Here is a 13702-nt window from a genome sequence, read left to right as displayed (position 1 = left end):
AAGCCGAGCTCGCCCGTAGCCGGGTGCGGTGAGTGCTTGGGGGCTGCTCGGCCTATCCTTTGGTCAGACTCAGTCCCGGCAACTCACCAGGGCCGGGCCCAGTTCATATGGAAAGGCCAGTCGGCAAGTGTCACTTTGCCAAAGTGCTACTTATCAAAGGGACACTTTGGGAAACGTTGGTGCAGGTGTGTAAGAGTGGCTATATGAATCCATTGTGGGGTCGCTCTTTCCAAAAGTGTCACGTAACAGCAATGGGACCAGGGACTCTAAAGGTATGAACTGGACCCAGGGTGCTCGCAAAGAAGACCAATGTCTCCATCCTATCATCCTTCCGGCTCTGAAATGGTCTTGTCAGACCGAAAGGGAATAAGGCAACAAAACAAACTAAATTCGCTATCTGCCTGCGTGGTGCAATGGTTAGCGCACTAACCTCGCGTCCAAATGGCACGGGGTTCGAATCCCTTCGCCGGCTGGTGTTTTTGGCGTGTTGTCCCAGTAAACATGCCGACGTCGGCGACTGGGGGGCTCGAATCCCGCCGCCGGTTGATATTTTTGGCGCGTTGTCCCAATAAACATGCCGACGTCGGCCCCGTCGGTCCAACGACAAACGATCTCGTCAACCTCGGCAAACGACCTCGGCCCGACCTCGGCTGGACTTCGACTGGACGTCGGAACATGCGGGCATATCCGACGTCCAGCCGATGTCGGGCCGAGGTTGAACCGACGTTGGGCCGACGTCGGCATGTTTACTGGGTCACTGATCAGGTGTATTACAGAACGAATTTGCCATGGAGCAGTGCAGATCAGTTGTAGTGCTCTAGTACGGAGTGGATTCAAATCATGGCATGGGGATGTGATTCACCTGTAATCTCTTCAGATGACTTGTCAAACAAACTACCTTCCAATGAACGCAGGCACCCTACATTACCGGGCATGTGCAAGTTGACTCTCTGGCCAGTGCCAGTCTTCGGGATCAGTCTTCTCGAGCCCTTCCAAACCCCACTTCAGGACTCTTTACAATGCCAGTCACCTCAATCAGGTATCAGTATGGTTCACTCCAAGTCCAGTCACAGCTTTAGCGACTAGAAGACCGAAGATCAACCAGTCTGGTCCTAACTTTAGCCCCAATCTCTTCCGAGGGCTGTCACAAATGTCAACCCAGGGGGCTCGGGGGGGGGGGGGCAGGTGGCCTCAGATGAACATTACATTCACCACCAGTTATGCTGAATGCTGCGCTAATATCTTGGCACAATCTGCCTGCTGTGCAAGACATGTCAATGGTAATATCAATCCTTTCCCAGTCTGGGCCTGTGGACTGTGGTAGGTACCTAGCTATGGTGCAGAATGCAGATCTTGCATGGTGCAATTGCATGCTGTCATGGTCATACTCCTATCTGAAACTGGTGTGCTATTGCTGTACTGCCCAAGATAAATGGACATTGGTAGAGCAGACGTCACACGAAGGTTTTCCAACCAAGGAGAGGCGCTGCAGGTTTGTAGGTTGTAGGGTAGGTTTGTAGGTTGTAGGTTTTTAGGTTGTAGGTTTGTAGGTTGTAGGTTTGTAGGTTGTAGGTTGTAGGTTAGGTCAGGTTAGGTTAGGTTTGTTTAGGTTTTGTTAGAAAGAAGTATCTCCGGGCATAGCGCCTCTCCTTGGTCGGAAAACCTTCGTGTGACGTCTGCTCTACTAATACCGATAAATCTATATCTAATGGGGTGAGGTCAGTTGGTCAGCAGCACTTTTAAACGGAAAACAGCCAAATAATTGAGTTCTTCATGCAAAGGCGAAGTCCTAGACTTGGATAACACTGACACAAATGCACCTCCACCTCAGGTGCATGCGACCTATTCTGATTCTACAAGTTGACTTACCATATTTTATTGTTATCACGATATAGGAGCGCAATAACAAAATGTTCCTGCTTCGCCCTACGCCCAAATCGCACGAGTGAAATATGAAGAAATAAGGGGGCGACCCCGAAGAGCTGCAGCAGATCCGCGATGGTAAAGATCAAAGATCAAGATCAGCAAGTTCAAAATACAGGATCGTAAACGGGTCAGGCGGCTTTGAACACATTTCTGTTGTCTGATACAACGCGCCATAAATGGAAAACTATCGTCATAGTTGTAGTAAATACTATAGAGATGAAGATCTTTGTAGTACTTGGTTGCATACATGCATACTTGCATTTCACAGTGGTTTCCAAAAGCTGTACATATGTCAATATAGATTTCAAAACAGTTTTTAAAGCATTATAACGATAAACAAAGCAAATTTTAGCTGGATAGTAAAAAAGTTTTGAAATACTTAGTACTTGCTATGCATACGCTCACGTCATGTTGATCCATCACTTCCTATGATTGCAGAACGCACTGCTTGCGTGGTGTAATCTTCGAACAGTAGAGTGGACATATTTTATTTATATTCAACTTTTAGAAGTTGAGGAGTATTGTTGTGCAATTGTGTGCAGTGAGGTTTGTGAAGGTGTGTGGCTTGTGAGGCGTGTAAAAAGCGTTTTGGTGTAGCACTAAAGCAAGCACTGAGCAGCACTGAGGCACACTTCACGCTCAAAATTTCCCAGCTTGCAGCTGCGGACTGTAGCTGGAGCAGAGCGAGAGTGAGCGACTTTCTCATTGCGTTCGCTGTGGAAGGATTGACGGATCCGAAATCTAGCTCGAGTGCCATCGCCGATTCCGACATACCTGCTTGGCGAAGTGATTTCGCTTGGTGGTGGGTACAAGTCTCAAAGGAACCTTCTACGAGGTGCGTTTATTATAATTATTATTATTTGCATTGCTGGCTAGATCAAGATGATCAAGGGCTGTGGCTGGCAAGGGTTTTGTAGTCCAATTTCACATAACCCCCATAATCATGCATGTCAATATCAATATAGAACAGAAATGTTCTGAGATGGTGATGCTTCTACATTTTCCATACATACCTATGCTTTTAAAAAATCACTGTTGACCACCTGGCTCTCTGTGTCTGTTTGTTCCAGTTCCCTGAAGCATCAACTTACTTGGATCCAGAAAGTTGGCCCCTATGTAGGTACTATTGGATAATGGATGATACAGAGGCATACCTACCTACTTCCCTAGAAGTCACTTTACAATGTTAATTGATGGGGATCATTTTTACTTATAGGATCCTGGGTGAAATCTTCCTTTCTCACCTTATGCTAAAAAAAATATAAGAAACTGCACCATATTGTCAAAACTATTATAATATAGCTATTATTTTCTTTCTTATTTTGCCAATTTGTCCAGTTTTTAGAGGGTGCAAAAAGAGGAAATGACATATTGTTGCAACAATTGCATTTGTTTAGAGGCCTGGGGTGTTCCTTTTGGGTAGGTACAAGAGCACTGCACAGTTCTCAAGCAATAATGTGCATGCCCTGTTGTCTGTGTTGCCCATGGGCAAGGAGGAAATGTAGTCAGCCAGCTCTTTTCAGCTGTAGGTTGTCAGGAACTCAGGAGATTCATGAGACTCATCTGGTGTCAAAAGTGAATTGAGGGCACCTAGACCCCTGGTTTTGGAAGCTGGGGCAGGGCTTCCAAATCCACACCACACTGATTCTATTTTCTACTTATATCTTAGTGGTAGTATGTATATTCTCAAAGGACATTTGGGGCAAATTCAAACATATACTGATAAGTCACTCTCTGTAGTCAATACCTATATCATCAGTCCAATAGGCAATAACCACACTACAGCTACTATCACTGTCATGAGTCTGAATGCCCCTATCTGAAAGTTATTGACAAAGAAAATGTTAGTAACCCTCAAACCCAGCTAGCAAAATTGGTCTGGGGTCTGGACTGTATCTGGTTCTCTGGCTAGCTCTGGCACTTACTCTGGGTGAAGTATGGACAACGTCTGGGGCTCTACGGGAGCTGACACACGATCCCAGAGCTCGCCCGCAGGCCGTACCACGGCCGGACTTATGCCGCATCAGCCTTGCCTTACCTCAACCGTACTTCAGCCACATAAAGCCAGAGCAGCTACGAGGTAGCCGGACCTGGCCGTATCACGCCGTGGCAGGGAGCTGGACTAGAGCCGGACTTGGCGGCTCGAAACCATACCTACCAACGTCGGAACACTATGGCAAAGACTGGCTTACCGGAATGGAGTCATGTCGACCCAAACCCCCTGTTCTGACGGCGTTCCGTTTACACCGGCCCAAATCTGAGTTGTCGAAGTTGCCGGGGCAAAACGGACTAGCGGCCCACATGTCCCTCAGTGGATGCATCTGGTCCCGGTTTAATTAAACGGTATCGAACGGTCGCTACTCGGTGTTCGGTGTGGGGGCATCGGTGGGTGTCTCCTGATGCAGTGCCAATGCCGGTGGACTTATTTGCGCCGGTAGGATCGGGCGCGGCGCCGCTGACCCGATAGTTGTTGGATAGATAGTTGGTCCGACTGTGTCCGTGTTTTCTAGCATGTCGCCTCACTCGACGTGGCTGTGCCCGTGATTTGGTATCGAACTGAGTCGGTCTGGCTGTATATGTGATTATCTAACCTGTCGTGCTTATCTGGTACCGTAAGATGGGGCTATTTGAGTCAGTGGGGCTATTTGAGACAGTATTTAAAATTGTTATAAAGTAAAAACCATTTGAAAATTTATGCTTAATTTTTGCTCAGGCGATTTACTGCTGGATTTCACACCTCCCTGAGCAAAAATATCACAAAAAATCAAACGATCTTCATTTTATAGCGATTTTAAATACTGTCTCAAATAGCCCCACTGTCTCAAATAGCCCCACTTTACGGTATGTCGTTTGGATCGGTCTGGCTGTGTCTGACTCGGTTGAGATGTGTCCTTTGTTATCTAACTTGTCGTCTCAGTTGGTCTGGTTGTGCCCGTGATTATTCAACATGTCGTCTAAATCGGTCTGACTGTGTCCGTGATCAGGTATCTAACCTGTCGCCTGGGACAGTCTGTGTCTGAGTCGGTTTAGCTGTGTCTGTGGTTAATTGTTATCTTACCTGGCGTCTTACTCGATCTGGCTATGTCCGTGGTTAGATATCCAACCTGTCGCCTGAGTCGGTTTGACTGTACCTGTATCTGATTATCCGACCGGACAGCCGACGGTAAGCTGTGCGTTCTCACAGCCTGGCATTCTGGCTCAATCATCTGTTATCCGATTGCCCGTCTGTGAATTTCGCTGCATTTCACCCTGTCGGATCCTAGAAGAGTGGCATCCGGGGCATTTGAACACCATCAAGACACCTCGGCAAACCTGCTCCCCCCCCCCCCCCCCCGTAGTACCCGCTGCAGCGATTCGGTAGCGTGCGCTGGGTCTCTATTCCGTGCACAACTCTGAGCGCCTTTTTTCGGCCGGTGCAGCGGCTTTTGTAGGTAGGCACTTCACGTGTTACCGGTGCGGCCGGTCCCTCCTTGTTCCTTCTTTGTCTGCCACTCCCCTCGCCGGTGCCGTGTCGTACCGAGTAGGCCGTGCCGTGTCGTACCGTGGCCGTGATGTGTCGTACCGTAGCCGTGCTTTGTCGTATCGCGGCTGGAAGTGCTGTGTCCTGCCGCAGCCGAGATACCGCGCTGTAACCGTGATTGTGAATGTGGTCGTCACATGACCTTGTCGTGCCATGACTGTGTCATACCGCGCCCCTGGGCTCATACCGTGCCGTGACTGACGCCGTGCGGCCGTGCCGTGACTGACACCGTGCTGTGTGCCGTTACTGACGCCGTGCCGTGTGCCGTCACTGACACCGTGCCGTGTGCCGTCACTGACACCGTGCCGTGTGCCGTCACTGACACCGTGCCGTGTGGCGTCACTGACACCGTGCCGTGTGCCGTCAGTGACGCCGTGCCGTGTGCCGTGACTGACGCCGTGCCGTGTGCCGTGTGTTGCAGCGGCCCGGTGCCGCCGCCGGCGCGCCTCCACCATGACGGAGCGGTTCAAAGTGACGGCGGCCAGCACCAACTCGTCTTATGGCGCGCTCGAGGACGGTAAGGAGGAGCCGTCCGACGCCGCCGCGGCCGACCAGCCGGGACCGGGGCCGGCACCGCCGGGACCGTCCAGCTCCGGACCGTTCGGACCCACCACCTACGTCCACCAGAAGGGTAACGTGATCCCAGCTTCTGTTCACTCGGCTGCCGGCCGTTCTGCCTGCACGGTAGCGCCAGGCCGTCTGCAGGGCCCGGGTGCCCGGCGCGCCGGCAGCGGACGGCGCGTCGGCGGCCGGCAGTTACGTCAGCGGTCCGGGCGCGGGCGGAGAAAGCGCCTAAGTCACTGCCGGATGGGCGGCGGGTCATCAGTGGGCGGCCGACCGACCGGTCAGACGGCCGCGGCGATATCCTCTGTCACAGGCCAGTCCAGAGCCCCAGCAGAAATTCACAGCTGTTTGTAACATAGCGACAATGAAATCAGCTGTTCTTTCGTTCATTATTGCTACTCGAATTTTGTATGCGATTCATTTGTCCTGTTGTGCGCTATATTTCCGGTCTGATATCCGTAACTTCGAAGTTAGATTAAATTCAAAAGATCAATCACGCTTGTCGTGGCTTGACTCGCCGGTTTTCCGAGTCGTGTTTCTTATTTACGGCCCCCACAGAGTGGAGTTATCCGAGTGCGGCAGGTGGCCTATCTATCTCACCTGGCCGTATCTCGGCGGCCACCAGCACGCCGCCGATCGATGTATCGAGGGAGGGGGGCTGGTGGTCGGTCAGTGCCGGCATCCTGTGCACATTGCCCCAAAAGACGGTAAATAACTTTTGAAAACACCCATCTCCAATTTTAGTGTTTTCTGGACCAAAATTTTGCGAGGAATCCGATGGTGTGGTCCCCGAGATCTGAAAAATTTCCATTTTGGAGATAGCACCTATTTTTTGAAAAAATAAATATTCGTCAGGCATAATAGTCAAATAAATTGAAAATATAATGAGTTAATTTTGGTAACAACACAAGAATGTGTCGAACATGAATTAGAGATATATTTTAGCTGAGATGATACTATATCTGCGCATACATGTACATGAATTAGTACATTAACCCTCGTCGGCCGAGAAGGGGTGGGGCGGGTGCCACCTCATAGGGCTGTTCGCGATAGCTTAAAACTCGCTTAGGGTAGACAGCTGAAACTTGGTATACCTAATATTTTGTTCAAACTGGATCTTTTGACCTCAGCTGCGTTTTCAGGTTAGGTCAGGTCACTGACCTATGACGTCATAAATAAACCTCTGCGAGGTCCTCAGATGTTGCAACTTTGCAATGCCCTCAGTGCCAGAGGAACTTTCACAGGAAGATGAAAGTTACAGGACGTAGTATCCTTCTGAGGTTTCACAACTTGTTTATCTCGGATTTAACCTAAATGTCACATGAGGTCAGGTCGGCCACGTGACCTCACCATTATAAGTCAATGGGGAAATATTGAAACTGTTATTTTGACGCCGGAAATGATCTAAAACTATCCCAAGCACATGAAATCGTGGTTTCATGATCGGACCTTACAAAGAGTGCATGAAACCACGATTTCATGTGCTTGGGACAGGTTTTAGACAATTTCCGGCGCCAAAATAACAGTTTTCATATTTCCCTCCATTGACTTATTATGGTGAGGTCACGTGACCGAACTGACCTCATGTGACATTTGGGAAAAATCTGAGATATACAATTTGTGAGACCTCTAAAGGATACTACGTCCTGTAAGTTTCATCTTCCTGTGAAAGTTCCTCTGGCACTGAGGGCGTTGCAAAGTTGCAACTTCTGAGGACCGTGCAGAGGTTCATTTATGACGTCATAGGTCAGTGACCTGACCTGACCTGAAAACGCAGTTGGTGTCAAAAGATCCAGCTTGAATAAAATATTAAGTATGCCAAGTTTCAGCTGTTTTCCTTCAGCGTGTTTTGAGCTATCGCGAAAAAACCCTATGAGGCGGCATCCGCCCCACCCCTTCTCGGCCGGCGAGGGTTAATGTACTAGTTTATGTACATGTATGCGCAGATATAGTATCATCTCAGCTAAAATATATCACTAATTAATGTTCGATACATTCTAGTGTTAATATAAATATTCACTCATTATATTTTCAATTTAGGTATTTGACTTTTGTGCATGACGAATATTTATTTTTTCAAAAAATAGGTGCTATCTCCAAAATGGAAATTTTTCAGATTTCGGGGACCACACCATCGGATTCCTCGCAAAATTTTGGTCCAGAAAACACTAAAATTGGAGATGGGTATTTTCAACAGTTATTTACCGTCTGTTGGAGCAATGTGTGTGGACTGGCTTATGGTCTAGTGAGCTCAGGACTGAGCCCCTTTGACAGACGGCCGGTTCATATAGGTCTGTAGTGTGCTGAGCCCCGTAGGCTAACTGAACCGCTGTGTCGGTAATCGGCACTGAGCTCCCACGGCCGGCGGACAGTTCGGTCGGCCGGCCGCGGCTGTGCCGCCCCGGCAGCACTATTGATTGGTCACTCGGACTGAGCTCTTGCTGCGTATGTGGATGTCCGCCGCCCGCCCCGCCCCGCCCGCCCCGCCGCACTGACCTGGGGAGCGGTTTGACCGGCCGCTGGGCACTGCAGGCCGCCCCCGCCCGCCGCCTCCGCCGCCGGCACCCCGGCGCCAGCAGCCCGGCAGTTTTAGTTGCGCTCGTAACTAGAAGCTTGGATTATGAGCCCGCCTGCCCGCTGTGTCCCCATCCTGCCTGCAGTCACACTATGGCGTGTCCTCCCCAGGGTTCCCGGCCTGCCCGGGCGCCGACCTCACCAGAGCTGAGGCGGCCCGGCCTGCCCTGGAGCAGCGCCGAGCCCCCGGCGACGTCCCGCCGCCTCTGGCCGGACGCTAGTCTGTCGTTTTATGCAGTTTGTTGGCGTGCATGCGGGGCGAGTGCGGCTGTATAGCCGCCCGCCTGTATTGTATGAACTGTTAGCTGAACGGTTTATGAGTGTGTGAGTGTGCGCGTAACGGGCAGCCGACGCGGCCCCGGCCACTGTCGGCCATGGGTGCGGGCGTCCGGTGCCGGGCCGCTCCTCCGCGCGCTGACGTCACGGCCGAGCTGCGGCCACGTCAGCGGGCCGGGCCGGCCGACCGGGCGGGACTGGGGGGGGGGGGGGGGCTGCACAGTGCACAACCGGCGCGGGCGCTGGAGCCGATCGGCGGGGAAGCCGGTCAGCAATTACTCCGGCACCGCTCCCGTACCCGGTAGTGTCGAGCAGCTGGCTGATTTAGGGATTTTTTGATGGTCGAAAGTGCCATAATTGTTTGTTTCTTTCGCACATTACCGTAGGCATGACCGTAGGTTTATTTAACCCTCGCCCGTAAACGGTGTTTTGCCACCTTCGCCCATGCAGGGGGGGGGGGTTTGGTGCGACCCCCCCTGGCGTTTGAAAACGGAGCGTCGTAGAGCTTAGCGGAAAAGACCAACGGATTGCTCTCAACGAGACCTCGCGATTGGTGGTATATTTTTTGGTCCTAGGTCAACATTTGACCTACTTATGACCGGTCAAAGGTCAAATTTTCTGAAAAATCGAACTTTTTCAGAGTTCCGCGCCGATTGCGGCAAAACGGTAAGAGATGTCGACTTAAAACCTTCACTATCGTGATCCTTGATCAATTCTCTATCGTTTGGTGTGTGTTTCGGTGTCATAACTCTAAAAATGATGCGTTGGGAGCATCGGAAGTCTGCAAGGTCATTTGTACATTGGGTCACGTCAGGCGTGTGACGTCACTGACCTGACCCTGACCCAAAATGAACTACAAGAAACAGCCGACGATGCCTGAAATGGATAGCAATTTCGAATTCAGGGCATCAAAATACCCCGAAAAGGCATACAAGTGCAAGAAGTCATTACAGGTCAGCCGAGGTCACTGACCTTACCTTGACCTTGAGTAACCTTCAAAAGGTCAACGGACATTGTGCCAATGTCAAATCAGCCAGTTGTGATTCTAAAACAATCCATCAGTGTGTCAGGTCAGTCGGCATTTATACCAATGTGAAGCAATCTCCAATTTAGCGTAAATCTGGCCGGAGGTTGTTCCCTTTATGACGTCATAACTCCGTGACCTGACATGACCTTGACAAAAAAAATACCAAAAGTTGCGCAAAGGATGCCCCAAAGGGTACTGAAAATTTGAGCAGGCTATCTGAAACGGTTCGGCGTGTAGCTAAGAAAAACCTCAGGGGGGGTTGCACCAACCCCCCCCCCCTACATGGGCGAGGGTTAAAAGGTTGATGATGGCGTTCCGTGCCCTCTCGTTTCCCTATCTGAGTCTGACATGAGATCTCCTGTCGGCTCTCCCCCAATTATAAAGGGGAGGGAAGAGCGAAGGGTGTTAGACACTTCTGACAACACACATCCTCGTATGGAAACAAAGGCAACGGAGCATAAGGTTTGAGGAAGCGGTGAAATCGTAAATATCAAACCGAATGCGATCTCCAGAGATCCCAATTTCCTTACTTCTTATCGTAACTTCTTCTGATTTTGAAACGGGGAATGTTTGGAAACCGCCGCAGAAACTGGAAAATGGAAAACTACTCAGCATCGCCCGTAAGTTATGCTACCATCATCTCCGGAGCTTTGGCCGAGTGCCGACATACCAGCATAAGTTGAATAATTGCGTAGCACAGGCAGGAAAATGAAATACCGTAATAACGCCCGTAAGTGCGCACGGCGGTACGGAACTGCGGCCGTCACATAGTTAGTGGCGCACACATACGTCACGATGCTGTGGTATTCTATTACAGAACGAGAAACGGACCTTTCCTTTCCATTAGCTCCAATTAGCAAAACTCCTTTGACGACTCGATGTCAAAGGAACCTTGGAAAGGTCCTGCCCTTTTGGAAGGTGTGACTGTAGACTGCATGGCGAACCATTCCTGCCATAAGTGACAACTTCAGCTCCGTTACTAAACCTGCGAAACCATACGGAACCATCCATTTTGAATCACAAATAATGCGGTAAACTAACACATTTATTTTGTCTGAAATAATGATTTTGTGTTATGACTTCCGATGGATCGCTATGGTTCTTATTTGTTGACGCGAGCAGCGTGCATCCTTGATTGTGCTAATTTGTCCTGGGGTAGCTATTCGCCCCCACTCGTATTGAGCTCGGTCCGTTTCACCCGGTTCGGACCGGCGCGGTTCCTGGGCGGTCACACGGGCCGTGTTTCCAGCCGTGACAGTGCGGCAGCACGCCCCCCCCCCCCCACCGACTGATATCTGTGCCAATCGCCACCGCCCAGACCAGTCCGGCACGGTCCCGGCGACTCGGCGCCACAGGAAAATAACACCGGGCGCGCGCCGCTCGGAGCGCGCCGCTAATCGAGCCGCCGACCCGGCGGACCACTATCTGCCGACCTGACGTCAAAGCTCCCGGGAACCTGACACCTGCACTCGCGGGGTAATGAAGCGCGTGTGATAAATTCACGGCGAAAATCGCTCCGCGGCTTCCGAGCCTCGGCGTCAAATGATAGCGATCAGCGTACCTCCGGGAGCCCGGTAGCTGCTGCCACCTAGCCAACTCTAGTTTCTGTGTTGGCCACCCCGTCACCTGGCGCTAGTGCCTGCATGCTGGGACGTTTTCTTGTTCGGCACAAGTTTTCCAGCATGCCTCCCGGCGTGGGAGTCACCTTTCATTGTTACCCGGTGTGCATGTTGTGTGTTCGCACTTGTAATGAGCACATTGGTCAGTTGGATGTGCTTGAGCTGGTTATGTGAATATTCTGTTCACATTTTGGGGTGGCGGCCGCCGGCCGTGGTGGTTTTGCTACGGGCATATCCAGCGTCTGCACGGGGTTCGGAGTGTTCTTTTGGCTGTAATGTCTTCTATAGGAAATTTGCTATTTCTTTTAGATGGTCATGAGTTAATCGTGTATTTTTAGTGACATTCTGGTCCTTTTAGGATAGATTTTGCCTTACTCAGAAGTCAGAGCTCGTATTTCTCGCGCCCTGAGATTAGTGTGACGAGGGCCGTTCATTGAGCGGGCTGCCGCCGGCGCCGTTGGGCTGGGGACGTGGTCCTTCACTGAGTCCGCAGTCTGTTTGATGCGCGTGTCTAATCGGCGCTCCTTTGTGCCCATGCAGCCGAGGACGAGAAGAGAACAAACGGTGAGTGGCGCCGGTCCCCGCGGCTGAGGGGTCCCCGTGGGTCCGCGGGGGGTCACAGGGTGGGTCCGCGGGGCAGGGTGGGTCTCCACTGGGCACAGGGCTGGTACCGGGCCCGGGGATCTGTCCCCGCAGGTTACAGGGGGATACCGTGTTGAAACGGGGCGGATACCGTGTCGGAAGAGGCACAGCTTTTCTGATTACTGATGTAGAGTGAAAGAACATAGACGTGTTAACGCACACGATTTGCTGGGATGTAGCTACTACCCGGCATCCGTGTAATTTCGACATACACGTAATTTCGTTTTTTTGTGCGGTCATGATATCATTTCGTCGTTTAAGAAATGTGCATGTTTGCCGCACGTCACGAAGAGAGCTGTGACTGAGGGCCGGCTCGCTCCGTGCGTGTCCTCCCTGACGTTTACGGCCCCGGCCGACTGTATCCTCACGCCGCTGGGTCGCGTTGGAGCGGCACATTAGCGCGCGGTGGCCGGGTGCTGAGCGATGTTTACCATCAGTGGCGGCTGTTATCGGCGCCGCTGAATTAGTACTGAGCCGGCGCCTGTCCGTGATCAGCACTGACAGGTGACCGCCTCCCTGCATAGGTCGGACCCACCCGATAATGATGACGTCATATTGAATGGCGCACGCCACCTCTGGAAATGGGACTCCATTCCGAGAGAAGAGAGTCGTCAGAAATGTGAATGAACACTGAAAGAAAAAATGACACCAAATGGGGGGTAGGGTGACTCTGCCAAAAAGTCCGCCCCACGGGGGTGTCAAACAAACTCTCTTTTGGGGCATCATAACACCGTAATATGGTGTCCGTGAACGCCGTTTATTGGCGTACTTGGACTCTTGATTTCGGAGTTTGGATGCCCCAAAAGAGAGTTTTTTGACACCCCTGTGGGGCGGACTTTTTGGCATGTCACCATAAATAGAGTCACGACTCCCCTTAGGACTCTTTCTTTTGGGGTAATGATGCCCCAAAAGAGGGTATTTTGACACTCCTATGGGGCGGACTTTTTGGCATATCACCTTAAATGGAGTCATAGCTCTCTTGAATTACCCCCTACCGAGGTGCAAATGACACTTTTCTGGAGTGTTATCTTCCTAAAGGTGTCAAATATCCCTACGCGCGACGCGCTTCAGCAGAATCGTCTTATTTGGTGTTTCACCATTTTTTAGCGAAACAGCAAACCACGGTGCCGTCATTCACTGTTGTCACCGTGACATGTATAGATGTCTTCCATTTCCATCATATCCTGAGAAATTCCAAGGTATAGTTCTCGGAAGATCTCTAGATATGACTCCAATGTCCACATCCGGTCTGCAAACTTTGATTTGACTCCAAGATTGGAGTCTAATCAGTATAACCACGCACATGCAAGTATTAAGCTTTATTATATGCAACATGAATCTTGTCACCGAGTTTTAGCCGTCAAAGCATTACCACACAATCATCTTACATCATACAGAAGTTGTGATGGGCCAGTCCTAAATCTCAAACTGCCAAACTGATGAAAATGATGTAAGAAAGACAAGGAACGTCAAACCTACAGACAAAACGCGGAAAGTTCGACGCAAAAAAAGACTGTCACAATCAGCGACATCTATGAGAAAAAGTAAAACTTT

The 13702-nt window shown here is 50.8% G+C and overlaps 1 protein-coding gene across 2 annotated transcripts in view; it reads right to left on the bottom strand.

Annotated features, from left to right (window-relative positions):
• LOC122385701 (vacuolar protein sorting-associated protein 35-like) overlaps window positions 1-3028 on the bottom strand; it is a 38249-nt gene extending 35221 nt beyond the window's left edge. Inside the window, exon 1 of one of the 2 annotated variants that reach the window (XM_043374149.1) lies at window positions 2940-3028. Coding sequence is in view for 1 of the 2 variants with exons in the window: in XM_043374148.1 (XP_043230083.1) it covers window positions 1870-1872 (3 nt within the window). In the remaining variant the exon portion in view is untranslated. Of the gene's footprint in view, window positions 1-1869; window positions 2045-2939 lie in introns of those variants that run through there. The other variant, XM_043374148.1, reaches the window with a different exon arrangement.
• Between the last annotated feature and the right edge of the window lie 10674 nt (window positions 3029-13702).

This window comes from Amphibalanus amphitrite, unplaced genomic scaffold (genome assembly GCF_019059575.1).
Source record: "Amphibalanus amphitrite isolate SeventyFive unplaced genomic scaffold, NRLGWU_Aamphi_draft 000228F_arrow, whole genome shotgun sequence".
NCBI lineage: Eukaryota > Metazoa > Arthropoda > Thecostraca > Balanomorpha > Balanidae > Amphibalanus > Amphibalanus amphitrite.
Note: the sequence above shows the minus strand (reverse complement) of the source record. Positions and strands in the feature narration are given on the sequence as shown.